The sequence below is a fragment of the Rhopalosiphum maidis genome, chromosome 4 (assembly GCF_003676215.2).
Source record: "Rhopalosiphum maidis isolate BTI-1 chromosome 4, ASM367621v3, whole genome shotgun sequence".
Lineage (NCBI taxonomy): Eukaryota > Metazoa > Arthropoda > Insecta > Hemiptera > Aphididae > Rhopalosiphum > Rhopalosiphum maidis.
This window is the reverse complement of record NC_040880.1, coordinates 25,987,394-26,006,322: the sequence shown is the minus strand read 5'-3', so window position 1 is coordinate 26,006,322 and position 18,929 is coordinate 25,987,394. Positions and strand designations below refer to the sequence as shown.

The window sequence follows — 18,929 nt, the reverse complement described above, 5'->3', positions numbered from 1 at the left end:
TGAAAATTATGAATTAAGAAGAAACAAGAAATACACAATAGTACAATTATTGAATTATACACGTACACCGATACACCATAGCCATATGCCTATATTATTTCTCAATATTTCTATAACATATTGACATACACCAACACCATTACACCAATAAGTAACTAATACTGAAATATTCGTCGTTCAGGGACGTACACAGAAAAAAGTTTTGGGGGGTGTTTTTGAAAATCAGACAAATCAGTTATAGAAAAGTAGAACTTTTTTTTAATAAATATACAAATTTTTTTTATGAAAACTAGCTTTACCTACTTAGGTACAATACCTACCTTTAAAAAAAAAAAAATTACAATACTAAATCTAATTTTCGCGAAGTTTTAGCGATTATATTAAAAATATCTTCACAGTTAACACCTATGTGGCTATGTCTCTATGTACATTTAACAATATTAATTCATCTAATCTTTTGTCGCCAGTTTTGTTACGTAAGTACGTACCCACGTCAATACACTAAAGGTATAATTTTATTTTATTTATAAATCCTGTTTAAGTATTTTTTTTCTTCGAATTATATTAATTATTTTAATTTGTCAATATTAAATTTTTATTTTGCTTTAACCGGTTTTTTACTGACACAATGTGTTAACACTATAACGTGCTAGGTAAACTGAGTCCCGAGTAATAAAATTTTTCAAAAGAATGATTTATAAATAACGACGATGTACCTACTTAAAAATAAAAAGTCGATACATTCAATAAGTACTGTATAGTGACTAGTCACCAATTAATGGTTCTCGATTCTCGATTTGCTTACTTAAATACAATTAAATAGATACATATATAAAAATACGTAACAAAGAAGTAATTAAAATGAAAAAAATAACAATAGAAAATTTTTTTTTGAGACAAAAAATGTTGAAATATGAAAAAAAAATATTTTAAGATTTAAATTCGTTAAGAACACATCAAATAAATTTTTACCATGTACATAATAACAATAAATAGAAATAAATAAAAAAAAAATTGACTTGAATTTGTATATTATATATTTATAATTGTGATTTGTATGCACAACATAGTGAATAATACTAGACATTAAAAGCAAAAAAAGCACATTCTTAACATAATAGATAGTACTAAGCCTGTAAAAGTGAGAAAGAAAATGTGCTGTTTTGGAAAGTAAACCTATTATAACCAGGGACTCAGTTTACCACAAAAACGATATTTCGGACTCAATTTACCTAGCCCCTGTAATATCATAACTGTCTATCAAAGTATAATAATAATTATGACCATTAACATTAAAATAGAATAAGTAAATAATTATACAAAAACGATTTCGGGGAGTGTTTGAATACCCAAAACACCCCCTGTGTACGTCCTTGTTGTTGCCCATACTATACTTATACAGTTATACCATAAAAATGAGTTTAATAAAACTATAAAAGTAACAATAGTAATAAAATAAACTATAAAAACCCTTAAACTAAATAAACATAGTATTACTGTACAGTTTGATAATGATGAACGTATGTTGTAAGTACCGTAAATTGCAGTAATCAAAATTGAAGAAACTATAAACCAGCGATTCCCAAACTGTGCATTGCGGTGCCCTAGGCCCTAGGCTCAAAAACCCTGTATTCACCGAGCTGACGGCTGGAGTCTGGTTGATTACCAGGTGGAAATCACCCGGCAGTTGTGCAATCTTCAGTTTAATAAATTAATTAAAATTGATGTATACAAAACACTACAGGCCGATAGTAAATGCACAGAGGAATGCACTCATACATTTTCAAAGCTCCAAGTCCAAAGCCTCCAAAAATAAAGTTTGGGAACCGCTGCTATAAACTATTTTACTCACATCCTACAAATCTACATCATTATAATATCGGGTATTATTTAACTAACTTTAAGTTGTACCTACTACCTTGTACAGGTAACAGGTATAACATAACAATTATTACATTCTCAATTTCAACTACAATGTATTAATAGTTTTTTTAATAAGTATTTTTCAATACATTTCATATTTTCATGGGTGTAACACGATTGCATTCGAGCCTATAATAAACGTATTTTCTCAATATATTGTATTAATAAAGTATACAGTCATCAGTCAAACTTGGTTAACTCGAACTTTTAACTTCAACTTCAAGTTAACCAAGTCCGAATGTATTTTTAAATAGTGTATCATGTGTATTGGAAAATTGTTAGAAGGGCAATACCTATATATTATAGGCTCAAGCACAAACGTGTTGTGTTTTTCGCATGTAAAAACATGTAAATAGCCAAATAGGTAGGGCAGCACAATCGTGTTTCGCTAATATTATCCTTATATTAATCAGGAACGGTAATTATGTTGATGTGTGCAGTGTGCTAATATACAAATAACTACAATAAGTAATAACGATGACGAGCTTACAAAATACGTAAATAGGTATTTCCTTGCGTTATAGCATATGTAAAAACCCAATAAATATTAATTATCTACCTACTAATGATTAAAAATTAACTTTCGACACCTCTAGGTTAATATTAAATGTTTATTGTATTATTGTAGTATTATTATTATATGCATAGATACATTCCCTACATCTCCATGTTTTCATTTAAAATCGTATACAAATACAGCGAATTTTAAATTGTAAAATAATTGTTATTAGGGTTATGACAAATCATTCGCCAATCATCATCATGTTTATCCCTATATGCCTTTTAATATAATTTATTTATTTAAACTTTGATCTTTGAAACTTTCAAATTCTTAAGACCTAATGAACTAATTTTTTGAAAATGTTGATGTACTTCAAAATTTGAATCGAACGAGTAGATAGTTATTAAAATATTTATACTAAGGATAATAGTTTTTAAAAATTGTTTTACAATAGTATAAAATATATAATTTCTAATCACTCTAATTTAGTATTTATTATATTTGGACCATTTTTACAAACAATTATTGCTGATAAGTGATAGATTAATATAAAAATTACTACATTTTCTAAAACCATTATCACCTATAGCAGAGCTGGATTAAGGTTTTTGCCGCCAATAGGCTGAAATAAATTTACCACCTAAAAAAAAAAAGAAGCTATTTCGTTTCGACCATTACAATTTGCCGCCTTAGGCTTTAGCTTAAACAGCCTAAGTGGTAATACGGCCCTGACCTATAGGTACACAAAATTGAATTACTCAAAAACTAATTGTGCGTATTTTGATTCAGATATCTATCGACTAGGTACCTATCTTAAGATTTTTAGAAAAATTATCCCCTATAAACGATAGACATGGAGCCATGGAAGGATTTTCATTTGAAAATAAAATGTGTAATTTGTATCTCCACAGGTTAATACTTGAGTAGCATAAAAAACCTTGATAATTTGAAAACAATTAACTATATTACAATTTTTTTAAATAAATACGTCATTATTAAAGAAAAATGGGGTGATTGATGACTGATGAGCATACTTGTTGAATCCATAGACCTTACACTAAGTATAAGGTCTATAGTTGAATCACCCAATATATTGTGAATACGCTAATAACATAGGTATCAAATCATGACACCAGTCCATTCTCCGCCATAGTAATTGATATTTGATGATAACATCATTAAATGTGTGATTAAAAAATAGCGTTTTATTAATTTCAAATACTTATCTACCGCGTACCATCCAAAAGATACTTTCAACTAATATTAGGTATTTAGGTATATGAAAATATTGAAAATGTTCTGTTAAATTAATATTATTATTATAATTATCACTCCAATTTATGTAGTAATAACTAATTATCATGTTCCTATCATGGGCGTAGGGTGGTTGGGTGTTCAAATAATTGTATTATTTAATACATACAAATAAATTAATCATAATTTTATAATATTAATAAATTTAGACAAAAACCCTCTCCAAAAATATTTCCTAATTACGCGCAGAGTTCCTATAAATGAAGGTGTTAACCATGACAAAATATGTGTTTCGTCATGGTGTTAAGGGGCCGCTACACCAGCATTTGTTTTCTCTGTCTATCTCCCACATAATATAGGAACAAAGATACTCCGTATTTCCACGATTACGACTCTCTGGTTCAGTTTAGGGCAAAAGCACCTATATATATTTTTTTAGGGAAGAGTATTTCCTGTGCATTGATCGGATAGATTTGTAATATTTACATTTTTTATAAATATAAGCATGTTTAAATTTAAAAAAATTTTGATTATTTTTAACCATTAATAATTTATTCAAAGTTGTAAATATTAAAAATAACCTACAAATCGGAAAATAAAAAATTAAAATAATGAAACTTCTAAATGTTCCAAAAATTGTGGGTTTAAAGAAAAATGTTGACGTAAGCCAAGCAAGTCAGAGATCGGCATGTAAACTTTCTCGATTTTCAATTTTTAGAAATGTAATAATTGTATGCAATATGTATGTATAATGTATTTTATTTTAATTTTCATTTAGTGAGATAGATCTCTGAAACCGGAGAGCGGATTTTGTTGTTTGGGGTTTTGTTTGATTCACATTGGCTAGGATAAGAACAGTGAACATTTTCAGAACTTTTTATCTTTTATAGTTAATTCACTACAGAGCTTCAAAAAAAAAATTAAAACACATTTTATTGGGCGTTTTTTATGTTTTTAAGCTTTATAGCTTTGTAGTGAGTTAACGATTGAAGATAGTTCTAAAAATTTTCACAGTTTTTCTCCTAGAATGTGAATCTAATAAGATCCCAAATAACAAAATCCGTTCTTCAGTTTTGGTAATCTACCACGCTAAATGAAAATCTAGCAAAAAATAACTATTTTTTTAACTGTGAAAAATTAAATAATTTTGTTTTATCATACAAAAGATTTTTAATCTCACATTTTGTATCTACTTGATAATTCCTTTTTAATAAGCTACCAACCAACTTTTTAGCTATAATAGTTTTGGAGAAAAGTTAAAAAATAGACATTTTGGGACTGTTTACGCCAACGTTTTTGTGGATTCAAATTGTTATATCGCTTGGCGCTTAGGTATGATTTTGGATCTCTCTCATTAATATTTTATGTTAAAGCTAGCTTAATTATCCACCTACTCATTACAACTGAGTTACATTTTTATTGTTTTTCTATTTAACGAAAATTCTTAAAGTTTTAAAAATACAGACTGTTTTCATTTTAATTATCATAATTACTTGATTAAAAATCAAGAAAGTAAAAAATTTGACTATTTTAGTTAGTGTTTTTGATTTGATTTGTATTCTTAAACTAAGCAAAATATATTCAATTGTGTCATAAAAGTATAGATGTCTGGTGATAATTATAAGGATATTTAATTTATTCATTGATAATAAATAAGGTAGTGTAATTAACAAGCAATAGCTTATATTTTATTTTTTAAACATTATTTTTATTATTGAGCAATTGATAACAAATTGTTTTATAATAAAAAAATTAAAATCCACTAATTGTTTAAAAATGCAAAATTCCATTAAATATTATACAATGTTTTTATATTGGATTATAATAAAATAGTAGGTATTAGATAATATTCAAAAATAAATTAAAAACAAGTGTGAGTATTTGGGTCTTATGCTAAAAGTTTTTAAACATTTTAAAATTATAGTTAATGAACAAATGTTTTTATTTTAAGTAACTTAATACAATAATTTTAAAATACTTTAAGATATATTTAAATAATTGTTAATTTTTAGTACACATTTATTTTACAGATATATTATTTTTTAATGATTGCCGTATAATAACATCCAGATTTTATTTAGGTGAAGCAGAAAAATAAAAAATTAAATTATTAATACTTTTTGAAAATGTAGCAATTATATAAAGGTTAAAACGTTATATTATTGGCACAAGGAGTTTTATCATAAAACTTTTTGCCATTTTATTCTAGATGGTTAAGTACGCTATTATTAGAAATTTTATTTTATTTAAGAAGAGTTCATTAATACATGCGTAATTAAGTTTAACTAATTAAGAGGATGTCATACCAACGAGTGTTATCTTTGCCCTGAGAACGTAAAATATAGCAAATTAGTATTCAGCTTAATCAAATTTATGATATAAACTTTAATATTAGTAAATTTACCTATGTAATATTAAACTTAAAGGTAATATTATCTAGGAAATATCATAGGCTTTTAGTGATATTTTAATTTTTAAGTAAGTTATGACTTTATGAGCATTTAAAGTTTTAATACTTTACATTATTATAACTCATTTAAAAATTAAAATATCAAAAAAAGTCTACAAGATGCTCTACTTTTAAGTTTGATAATTGGTAAATTGGCCTCAATATTAATGCTAATAGCATAAAATTGATTCTGTTGAATGTAAATTTGCTGTTTTACATTTGTAAGACGAAGACAACACATGACACATGCGGGCATGATGTCCTCTTAAAATATATTTTGTTGTATTGCAATACTATACAATTAGTATAATTATTAATTACTAAATTATAAGTATGCTATTGATTTTAATAAGTCTATTATCATTATAAGGGAATTTACTATAAGATTTGTGGGACTACCTCTAGATTTTGATGATGAGGATTTTTGCTGTACAAAATGATAGTGCTCATTATATCTACAATATCAGATACAAATGTAGTAATAGATCACCTAATAATCATTTAAATAGATATTATGTTTCTAGATAATTGATTAGCAATGTTTTTTTAATAATACATTTTTATTTCAGTAAATTTTAGTCAGAGTTTATGTTTATGTATGGGTTTTTTAATCTTTAATAAATTAAAACAACCAGTTTTAAATAAAAGAAATATTTATTTAATATTTAAAAATTAATCAATTTTTTAATTTTTCCATTATGAAATAATTGTTTTAGTATTAAAAATAATTTTTTTTTTAATTAGAAATTAAAAATTTAATAATGAATGATTTTATAGCCATTATTTCTAACCTATTTATTTTTATCTATAAAATGTCCTCTTCCTTTGTATGATTGCTTTGAGTTTTCATTTAATTGGTTAATGTTATTATTTTGAATTTGGCTAATAACACCTCTGCCACGACCAGCATTCTTATGCCAGTTGTTTGTTTCAATTGTAGTATTTTCTTTAACAGTTTTTGAATCACCAAGTGGAGGAAAGTCATTTGCTTTATTTGTTATAGTTTTACTATTTGTATTTGCTTTATATTCTGGTTTATTCCATACAGGTTTTTGAATAACAGTTGATAATTTACTTTCAAGTGCTGGAAAATGATTAATTACTGAAGTTTTTTGTTTATCTGTTTCTGTATCATTTAAAAAATCATCAGAAAACTTAGAAATATTGATCTTATCAAAATTTTCTTCAGTTATATTTTCTATTTCAGATAAATCAAAATCATAATGGCAACCAGATTTAAGTTTTATGTCAAAATAACGACAACAATGTGCTGATAAAATGTATATCCACTTGCATACAAAAAAGTTACTACAAGCATGAGAGTATTCTAGTTTTTCATGATAATTACAACCAATTGAATTAATTATGCTATATACATCTTTTGTCAAATTATCGGTAGCCATTGCAACAGAAGGTATAGCTAAATCATCTGTTTCTTCTGGATGTCGAATTTGATGACATCTATTTTTTAGTTCCATAAATAGTTTATCCAAATGGTAAACCTTAATAATATTATTGAAATAATTTCTATCAGCATTCTTTACTGCACTTGCAAACAACTTAAACAAACTAGTACTAGTAATCATTAATTCATTTCCAATAGGTGTGTGTGCAGTATAGACTGGTGGCATATCTAATGTTGAGTCATTTAGCACGGCTTCATCAACTTCTTTGTTCATAATAAAACCTAAATAATTACCATATATTATAACATTAGTTTGAAAAAATATATACATATTAAATCATTTTTATTATTAATACTTACCAATTATTTTTAATAATATTTCTGTGTAATTATTTGGAAACATTGAAAATACGTTAATCTTATGATTATTAGCAGCATGCATGTTTATATCCCCTGTTGAGGCTTTTGGAGCTTTTGCTCTGGTTTGATCAAATCCAATTAATTGATGAAAAATACGTATTAAGCCTTTATCTAAAGAAAACTCGGCTAACGAAATTTCAGCAGGAAAATAAAATCCTTCTTTCTCGCATGTATAAGGGTTTATATGAATCAAAATGAATTTTTGCTTAGGAAGATAAAAATTGGATGGTTGCATGTCGAGCAATTCTTTTATATATGCATACATAGCATTTGCTTGAAATTTAGTATCATCTGATTGTTTTTGAACATCATCTACCTTTTCACCAATCGAAGTAAATTTGGCTGCTTTTTCTTCACCTTTCATATTTTTAGCTTTTATTTTATACTTTTCTTTCATTTGATCAGACATATTTTCCCAATCTTTTTTACAATACTCTGACATATCAGTCAAGCTTACTTTAACCCCCTTACTTGATAATTTCTGTTGAGTTTCTGTCATGAATACTGAATAAGCATTGATAGTTTTCTTTTTAGGAGCCATTTCTAAAAAAAAAAAAGTTATTAAATCAGTAAATAATAAATCAATTATATACTAAGAATTTTTAGTCTATCAATATAATTTAAAGTATAGTATATTATGAATTATGATAAATAATGATTTATGAAGACATTATACTAAATAATATCAGTGGGATAGCCACGGGAAAGGTTGAGGGGACTGCGTCCACGCACCCGAAATATCAACAAAATTAGTCTATGAAAATTACTACAAAAATTTTGAATTGTATTTTACAAAAATTGATCAGCTCTTACCAAAAAAAATCCAGGCAACGCCACTGATTAATATTAATTATAACTGTATATTTATGATTTTTTTTTTTTGAGGGTGGAGGGAGGGAGGGAATTTAAATATGTAAAAACTAAACTTGAATGAGTAGATCACTATTTAAAGTTTAGATGAGCTGAGTAATAGTCGCAAAGACCAAAGAAATAACTTGCTGTCAAGACCTACTTATATTACCATAATACCATGGAGTGTTTAATAATTTTACTTTTATTTTAAATAATATCTCATAAAAAAAAAAATATATATAATATAATATCTCAAGATACAATTAAAGATTACATAAAAAGAAAATATGGCAAGTATTTACTAAATTACTAATATTACCAAATAATTTGTAACATAGTAAACTTACATGAGTAAGAATGAGCACTTTCTTAGTTATTCACTTACTAAATATCTATAAATTATCATAATTATAAGGTACCCTTGCTACACAATATCTTTACGCACATTACTAAAACTTCCTGTACTGAACTTGGATCCTACACGGATGACACAGCATTTGTGGTTACCAATGAAAATCCAATCAATGTTTCTAGTATGTTACAAAGACACCTCAACATAATTTACCTCTGGACAAAAAAATGGAAAATTAAAATTAACGAATCCAAGTCCTTCATTACATTCACCCTAAGAAAAGGATCTTGCCCTTAAAGTCACAATGAACAACACCCCAATCCCCTCCTACTCAGTTAAACAAGTTAAACTAACCTGGAATCCTCACCTAAAAGCAAAACGAAAAGCCCTTAATATCCGTCTCCACCTTCTTAGATCCCTACTGAAATCTAAAATGAATATAAATACCAAACTACTAATTTACAAGTCCTTACTCAGGCCACTATGGACCTACGGCGTTCAGTTATGGGATGCTACTAAATCTTATAACACACGTACAATCCAAACCTCTCAGTCAATATGCTTTCGCCTAGTTTCATCTGCATCTTGGTACTTAATCAATAACAATCTCCAGAAAAATCTTTATCAAATCTCCAAATTATTTTATACCATATTTCACAATAAATTTCAATAACACACTGCCTGATGACCTGCACCATAGACTAAAAAGACAATGGTGTAGAGATCTTCTTTTGTAGGTGAGCAGTTTAAGTGCTGGACGTTGCTACCAGGCAACAACTTTCAAATTTTAAAATTTTTCATTGTTATTACTGTAATTTTATAGAGTGTTACCATTGGGCATCATCCTTAATCTTACGATTCATGTCAACTACTTTTATTTGTCACTTATCAAACCCTACTTATTGTATAAAATATGTATAGATAGTAAATTTTTCAATAAAATACAAAAATAAAAAGGTACCTATATTGTACATAATAATTGCAAAAATATTCACACATTACATAAACAAAATATATAAATGATTATAAATTTATAAATCATAATCTAAATTACAAACAAAAATAATGGAAATAAATATTATGTCTTAATAATCTAACCTGTTTGACTTTCGGTATTTGGCTATAAAAAAAAAAAAAAACTATTGCACTACTTTGAAAGTATCATACTTTCATAATTAATAATAACGTTTTATAACGTCAACTATTGTTACTTGTTAGCCATATTAATTAAAGCATGCTGGAATGCTGAGTTACTTTAATATAGTCTGTGCTACTACCGTATATTCACTATAATTATGTCAATAATTCTAAATTCAATAGAACCAAGTCACAAACTAACGTAATGACGGGTCAAAATTGTATGGATTGTGATAATGAAAATATGGTAATAATTCGATGATCTACTGACAGTTCTATATCCATCTATTGGCATTACCGAATATCGAAAAACACGGAATCATGAACCGTATCAGAATCTTAGGATGGCCTAAGCCATGGTTTAATTGGTTTCAGGCCGAATGGCCGAATAACGGAAATTTATTGTTATAATCATGATTTCCACATATAAATACATACATATAAATATAAAATTATCTATATTTCATATCTGTGATTTGGTATATAGTTTTGTCCACGGATTGATATACATATATTAAATTAATCTGTGCTACCGTCTATCCAAAGATAAATTATTTGAAATACAAACCATAACAATTTGATTTTATTTATGAAAAATCCAGTAATTTACTAATTTACAATTTAACTTGAGAAACAGTTTTGTTAAAATTTCCATGAGAAAACCGCTTATGGTTCTTTCTCTATCGCGCATACCACGGTTTTATAGTTATCTTTCTGTTCATGGTATATTATATATTTATATTATGTACAACCATAAAAAAGGTATATAAAAAAAAATATATAATACCATTGATATTTAAAATTGCGGTGCTTGTATTATTTTAGGTTATGTTCAATTTCATATCATTATCAATATCAATAAATTATCACTATCTTAAAGTGAAGAAAAATTGTTGTGATTAATGATTATACTTCTGTATCTGTTAAATAAAAATTGAAATGTTGAATTGTTGAGTATTTAAAAAATCAAAAATGTAGTTAACATTTTTTTATTGTTTAAACATTTATTATTATAAATTTTTTTTATCTTCTTATATCATTCTAAAGTAAACAAAATGATTACTGTACGTCATGTTTTATTTGTATTCTTGCATTATGCGACTTATAGTAAGTTTATTCAATAATATTGTTAACATACACGGTATATTATGATAACTATTTCTTTTTAGCATTATTAAATTGTCTTTCTGTCAAAGATCAAATGTATGAGAACATTATAGCGAATAACCCATGTTTTCTTAGGCTAAATGGAACAAATCAATTTGGGTGTACTTGTAAGTTCTCTTTTGGATATAAATAACAATTCTATGTTGATTTATTTTTATTTTATAGCTTCAAGATTCGGTAATGTTGGAACTTTACATTTAGTAACAAATTCGACTGATTTAGATTGGTTATTTAACGAAGGAAAGGCTGATCCTTATACTGTAGCATTAACACCAAAGATGTTTAATAGGTGATGTTTGTTTACATTTTTTATTTAAATTATTTATAATTTTTAAATATTTGAATTCAAACACTTTATGTATTAACTTAAATTTATATTTTAATTAATAATTTTTTTTAATTGTTTTTAAGATTAAATACATATTTATGTTCAAAGTAAATTAAAATATCTCTTTATTTGCAGAGAGGTTTTACAAAATATAGAGTTGAGTACTAAAGTAAATGGTATAATGTTACTAATGAATGGCACAGAACAAGAAGTAATAAATAATGATAATCTACAAAAAAATGGATTTAGCCCAGAAGACACATGTCCTAACCGTTATTCAGATGTTAACAGTTGTCCAATGAAACCATGGAATCCTTATGGTACTGATATTCTTTTAAAAAGTTGGAGTTTTCCCATATTTCTTGTCTACGATCAAAACACAATCAAAAATATTATAGATGTAAGAATAATCAATTAGTTATTTTAAAAAATATCAACATTAACATCATATGTTTACTTTGGTAGGGACTCTTACTATTTAATAGCTATTATGTTTATTTTTATTTATCATACACTAATTTTTACTATTTTGAGAAAATTTATTAAATTCAAAATCTATATTTTGATTATAAGTCGAAGGATGAAACTCATTAAATATTCTTGATGGGATCATTACCTAGTAATTAATTTTAATTTAAACCCATAATAGGTATGTTCTATTTTATTAATATATATAAGCCCCTTTGCAACTAGTTAATAAAGTTTAGAAATAGTGGTTTGTTAAATTCTCTAAAATAATTTGATTATGAATATAAATAAGTATGCAAAAGTTTAAAAAAATATTAAACTATTGTTATTAGATTATAAAATTGTTGTGACAAAACAAGGTTTAAATTTTTAAATAATTTTCTTGTTAAACATTTTTTTGAATAAGATACCTTTACTAAAACTCATAGAACTTTATAGCCACCAGCCTACCACTGCTAAGATCATAATAATTGTTATACAGTGAAACTTTCAATTAACGGTCACTGAAGGGACCATAAATAATGACCGCTATTTAGAGGTGACAATATATTATTTAACACTTGATGAGATCAAAAAACCTAACAGTTACATAGAGGTGACCGTTAACAGAAGTTTTACTGTATGACATAAATTACAATTAGATAACATATTTTTATAACAAAACAATTAATTTGTTAATAATATGTTCTGTATATAAGTTTAATCAAAACTATTGAAGTTGATTTATTTTGGTTAGTTTTTGTGTAAATTAAGTAATAGTATTATTATGGCATTAGGTTTAATTCATTGTATATATAAGTTATAACGTTAATAAATAAATAATAATGTATTATTTTTCCAGTGTTTTACAAATAATAATTTACCTTTAAAAAATCAAAATGATCAATCTTTATGTGCTCTGGAATTAAAGTCTCATATGTATGCTGCTGTAGATTCCAAAACGTGTTTGAGACGAACAATGATGTCATATCAAAATATAAGACCAAGTAAATAGTTGCTGTTATGATTTATATTATTTTTTATCTTATAGCGCTGTGACCTAAAATAGGTTTATTGTGCCTAGTTTAATCAATTGGTAGTAGTGTTTTGAGAGACACTACATAATTTCTGCCATACTCAGAGGGATAATGATCAAGTCTGTTTGGCCAAAAAAAGAGACAATTAGTTGACAATTTAACTTCTGGACTATTATATTAATGTATTATAATAAATTATTAATATTTTAAATTTGTTTAGTTAAATTCTGTGATCCATTGGGTGATAAAAATGTATATTGGTCTCTAAAAGAACTACGCCCAAATACACCAAATCAATCTATTGCTATTGTTGCTGCACGATTGGATGCTACATCTATGTTTCAAGATTTAGCTCCTGGTGCTCTATCAACAGCTACATCTATTGTGACATTAATGACTACAGCTAATTTGATTTCAGAAATGCTTTCTTACAATGATGCCAGCAACTTCTGTAAGTTCTTTAATTTTATTTGCTCTTTATATCTATAATTTTCAATTGCTTAATGCTTAGGTAATGCCACCACTTCATATAAAATTTATTTCCCATCTGCAGGTAGTTTTAAAATTAAAAATGTATGATTATTATTTGTTTGTATGTTGATGTATAACATAGTTAAGTGTACTATGTGATCTATTTATAGAAAAAAAGCTTCTTAATTATAATTTTGAATAAATATTGAAATTTTCAGCTCGGAATGTTATGTTTATTTTATTCAATGGAGAAGCTTATGATTATATTGGATCAAGCCGAGTGGTTTATGATATGTTAGATGGAAATTTCCCAAATGACTTAATTAAACTCAATAAGAGTCATGTTGGCATGTTTGTAGAACTATCACAAATACATTATGATAAAGAAGTAGTTTTTTATCGCCCAATGAAACATAATGTATGTATTTAATATTTATTAATTTATTATACAGGATAGGAACCTGACGTTTTTAAAATAAACAGAACTTGGTTATTTTTTAATTGAAAATTGAAATTTAATACTCAAAGTTGTTTGTAATAACATGTTATTTGAAACATTTTTCAATTGTGAATTTTTACGTCAAGTAGGTAGTATTCATTCTCCTGAATGCAGTTAAAACCTGAAAAATGACGAGTTCCTATTGATCACCTTATACATAAAACTTTAAGGATTATTTATTATTTTTATTTTATTTTAGGCTAGTGATGATGTTCAAAATTTTATGGAGACATTTACTAAGAGTCTTTCTGATGATGGTTTTTCAGTTACTGAATCAAAAAGCACATTTATACCACCGTCATCACTACATTCTTTTTTAAAACTTGATCCCAAATTTCCTGGTTTAATATTAACAGGATTTAATGATCAATTTAAAAATAAGTATGTTTTATTTTAATTTTATATTAATTATAAATTAACCTTAATACAATTAAAACTAATTTCACTTAAACATATTCACACATAGTGTGTAGCTATACAGAATTTTTATGTTCTCTTGCTGGATATAGTATATTATATTGTATTAGTTTAAGCATACAAATATGTTATAACTTAATAAGTATTTTTTTTTTTTTTTTTATAGATTTTATCATAGTATTTTAGATGATGCTGAGAATATACAATATAATAATGATTCTACAATTTCAAAAACTATAGCTAACATATCAACATCTCTTAGTTACTCCCTCTATAAATTTATTACTAATTCCAACTATAATGGTTTGAAACAAGCAAATTCTAGTTATGTAAGTAGTAAATTATTTATTAATTTTAGTGTAATTAAACAATGGACAAAAATGATTTTTATTTTAGGTTACTAAATTACTAGATTGTTATGTTAAGTCCATGAATTGTGAAATATTTCAATCATTGACTTCACCACTGCATCTACCTGACAGTCCTCCTAATTATTATGTCAGTATAGACATGATCACAAATACTCTAACTAGTCTTTCAAGACTATTGTTTGCTTCTTTTGGTAGTAAATTAATTAGTAAAGTACAGAATGAAGAAAAATGTCTGTATTATAGAACAAAGCAGGTTAGTAACTTTTTAATAAACATTTAATAATTTATAATTATTATTACATATGTATATTTGTGTGTATGTATATCTAATATAGACTTGTCACTATTTTTGACGGGTAATAGTCTATTTATCCTATATAAGTTATATTTTATTTTACATTACTAATTTAAAATCCTTAAAGTATTATTAGCATTTATAACTGAAAGCAAAATTTTCTTTTTAAAATCCATTATTGTGTTTTCTTAGGATTTCTGTATAACCTATAATATTCTAAATGCTAAAACATCAGCTTATTAAAACAATTAGACAATAATAATTGTTAAATTATTTTAATACATCTGTATACTTAAATTTTAATCGGATTATCATACAACTTTTTAAAATATTTTAAATTTTTACCTTGATAAACACTTAAAAAGTTTTAGTACATGATATCATAAGTTATTTTTTAACTTCAACCATTTCTTAAAAATCACAAAGTAATATGCTTATAAAAGTAAATAAAACTCTTCAATATGTCATGATTTTTCTTATCTTGTAACATATTAAAAAGAAAGAAAATACACAGCACAATAGAGTGTTAAAGCATCTTTGAAGTTTAAATGCATAATATGTGCTTAGAAAATATAGAAATTAAAACAATTATTATTATATATTATAAATAAAGAGTATAATATAGGCCCATATGAATCACATAATATTAAAATATTAACCAAGAATTGTTGATGATTATAGTAGAACATTTATGAACAATAAATAGTACTTAAATAAAAACCTAATAATAAAAGAAAAATTATTAAAATACTAACAAATTTTAATAATCGTGCATTTTTATTTTTACAATAATTTTATTTTAAATGTGTTTTTTAAAGGGTTTTGTGCCTGTATGGTTAAGAGGAAATTATAATGCATGTTATTCAACAACATCTAATGTTACTGATGCAGTTAGCCCAGCATTTATTATACCTGGTATGTTTTTATATTCTTATTTTTGTATACATAAATTGTGTGATTGATTGTTTCAATATATAATATGTGTTATTTAAATTATTTCTAGATTATGATTTATCATCTTCAGAATATTCAACATGGACAGAATCTGTATGGCACGAAGTGCAAATTCGTATGTTTCTCAGGCAATCACTTAAACTACAAATTATAATATTTGTACTTGGAATTTTAGTATTTTTATTTTCTTTCATCATAGTAAAAAAAATGTATGATCAATCTGGAATTCATTTTAATAACCAAGAGTAAGTTATAAAATATATTTACATTAATTATAATGAATTATTATACAATATTTCAGAAGTATTGATTAAATTTATTTTTATAAGATCCTGTTCCAGTATAAGTTTTTTAAAGAGATTATTTAAATTTGTCTTAACAGTATGCTATTTAATATTATAATATTTAATTATTTTTTGAGTTTTTGGGCGGATTACTGATTTTAAAAGTATAATTAACATTAACGTTAAATTTATTTATTAGTTCTATTAAAGCTGCTCATTTTATAACCAAAATATCTTTGATTATTTATAAGATCTAGTATACTAGTATAATTTGTAAAAATATTAAAATAACAGAAAACACTTAAAATATTTTCGACTATAAATTAATTTAATAATTATAATAATTAAAAGGACGTTATACTCACATATTGTCTCTATCTTACTAACATACATCATAGCAAATTTGCGTTCAACAGAACACATTTTATGTTGTTAGCTTTAATATTGGAGTAAATTTACTTATTATTAAACTTAAAGGTTAATATTACCTTGGACATGTTACAGATTTTATTAATATTATAATTTTAAAATGTTATCAATATTTTAAAGTTGTAATATTTTACATATTTTAAATAATTGTGATGATTTTTGGTTCTAAAATTTATTTCTAAATTCACTAAATTTATGCAGTATTTAACTTTTTATATTATGCTTTTATTTCAGAGTCAATTCAGTAACAAATTTTTGAAACAAATTTCCTGTAAGTAATATTTTTACAACAGTTTTGTCTGTGATTTATTTTGTATAATTTAATTTTTTTGGTTTATATTTCACAAATATGTACTACTTTTTTTACTATAATTAATTTGTACATTTTAATTAATAATAATTTTTTAATTTATGTACATTTTTTTAAAAATCATTATTGACAAAATATTTGTTTTAAATTTACATTTTCATTATCAAAACTATTTACTTAATTATTGTTATTATGGTTATAATATATGTAACCATAATATAAAATATTTTGTACATACATACATTTTATATTATCATTAACTATAACAAAAATGAAATAAAAAGTTTCTAATATTATTTATTATCTATAATTAACTCATATTGTTCAAATACTTCAATTCAATATAACAAAAATATTATAAAAGTTAACCAAATATTAAATTTATTAAACATGTTAGTATTATAAAATATAATCAACTAATATTTTTCAAATACAAAGTTTTTGGTTTGTGTTCACAATATTTAATGTTAAATTTTATAGATAGGTACGCAGCATATTTCTAAGTTTTATAAAACTAATATTTATTACAATTTAAAAACTTACCTTTAAATTTATATCTTTTATATTATTTTTACTTATCCTTTGTCTAAATTTATAGTATATTTTTCTTTGCATCTCTCTTCCAACTATATAAGATCAACCATTTATTTTTATTACTTTATCACTTTTTCTCAGAACCCTTACCACATTTCCTTTTGTAGTTTTATCGCCTTTTTTACTTTCACATCCATACCATTCCATATAATAGATCTTACATGATTATTGAGTATTTTATCTAAATTTTACTCTAATTTCCTTTGCGTTTTCAACCTTTCATTTTTTTTCCCGCAAATAGGTTTTCACCTTTCATTATTCCGCAAATTTAGTTGTGTTGAATAGGTTACCCATCTCATCCTCACCAAAAAATGAGTTTATGTCAGAATATAATAACAGTAATAATAATTTTTACTATAGGCAATTTTATCATTTTTTTTTAATGTACTAAGAATTTAAGATAATGATGAATAATAAATAAATTATTCTGTTAGTTAAATATAAATATTATTTTTAAATTAAAATATTTAAGAATACTTCAAAATAAAAATAAAAATATTAAATACAAATAACATAATACAATAATAAATTTAATTTTTTTGTACTTTCATAGTCGCGATATACTGTTTGTACTCAACTGTATGGACAATCAACATATTATATGAGCATTTATGGCACAATTATGCTATAAACAGTCACTGGTGCATTAACTAATATGTCAACAAATTTTTCACTATCGTTATTATATAATACAAAAGTTACTATTAATATATCTTCACATTATTATTATATGTAGAAGTATCAAATAAAACATACTTTAATAATTTACGGCTAAAATTATTTTTATATTTAAAAATAATATTTTTTATTCGTTAAAATTACAACATTTTCTTTGTTATTAATTTGTAAATAAGAATTAAAGTGAAAATACTCTTCTTACCCATAATTTAATGTGATTTAAAAAACAAAAACAGATTTTCAAAAATTAGTTATATTAAGTTTTGTTGATTAGATTATTAATTCTATAGTTATCAGGGCTCGGATTTTATAGCACTATAAATAAATAGCACAAATAAATTAAATATGCGCTAT

At 25.0% G+C, this 18,929-nt stretch overlaps 2 protein-coding genes across 4 annotated transcripts; one reads left to right on the top strand and one right to left on the bottom strand.

The window, feature by feature from the left end:
• Nucleotides 1–6,831: 6,831 nt before the first annotated feature.
• On the bottom strand, nucleotides 6,832–10,999 carry LOC113548225 (protein maelstrom homolog). 3 transcript variants are annotated; one of them, XM_026948993.1, is made up of 3 exons: nucleotides 10,863–10,999; nucleotides 7,894–8,496; nucleotides 6,832–7,815 (listed from the first exon to the last, which is right to left on the bottom strand). In XM_026948993.1, the coding sequence occupies exons 2-3, from the start codon at nucleotides 8,492–8,494 to the stop codon at nucleotides 6,920–6,922; spliced, it is 1,497 nt and encodes a 498-aa protein (XP_026804794.1). In that variant the 5' UTR covers nucleotides 8,495–8,496; nucleotides 10,863–10,999; the 3' UTR covers nucleotides 6,832–6,919. The 3 variants fall into 3 exon arrangements, with proteins under 3 accessions (XP_026804794.1, XP_026804792.1, XP_026804793.1); XM_026948991.1 differs by lacking the exon at nucleotides 10,863–10,999 and adding an exon at nucleotides 10,593–10,710; XM_026948992.1 differs by lacking the exon at nucleotides 10,863–10,999 and adding an exon at nucleotides 10,256–10,567.
• Nucleotides 11,000–11,220: 221 nt separating this feature from the next.
• Nucleotides 11,221–18,662, top strand: LOC113561332 (nicastrin). The gene is made up of 14 exons (XM_026967676.1): nucleotides 11,221–11,401; nucleotides 11,464–11,568; nucleotides 11,627–11,750; nucleotides 11,925–12,189; nucleotides 13,099–13,243; nucleotides 13,494–13,724; nucleotides 13,963–14,162; nucleotides 14,443–14,624; nucleotides 14,827–14,989; nucleotides 15,057–15,284; nucleotides 16,145–16,241; nucleotides 16,330–16,525; nucleotides 17,228–17,264; nucleotides 18,451–18,662. Exons 1-13 carry the CDS (start codon nucleotides 11,350–11,352, stop codon nucleotides 17,250–17,252), a joined length of 2,013 nt encoding a protein of 670 aa, XP_026823477.1. The 5' UTR covers nucleotides 11,221–11,349; the 3' UTR covers nucleotides 17,253–17,264; nucleotides 18,451–18,662.
• The last annotated feature ends 267 nt before the right edge of the window (nucleotides 18,663–18,929 follow it).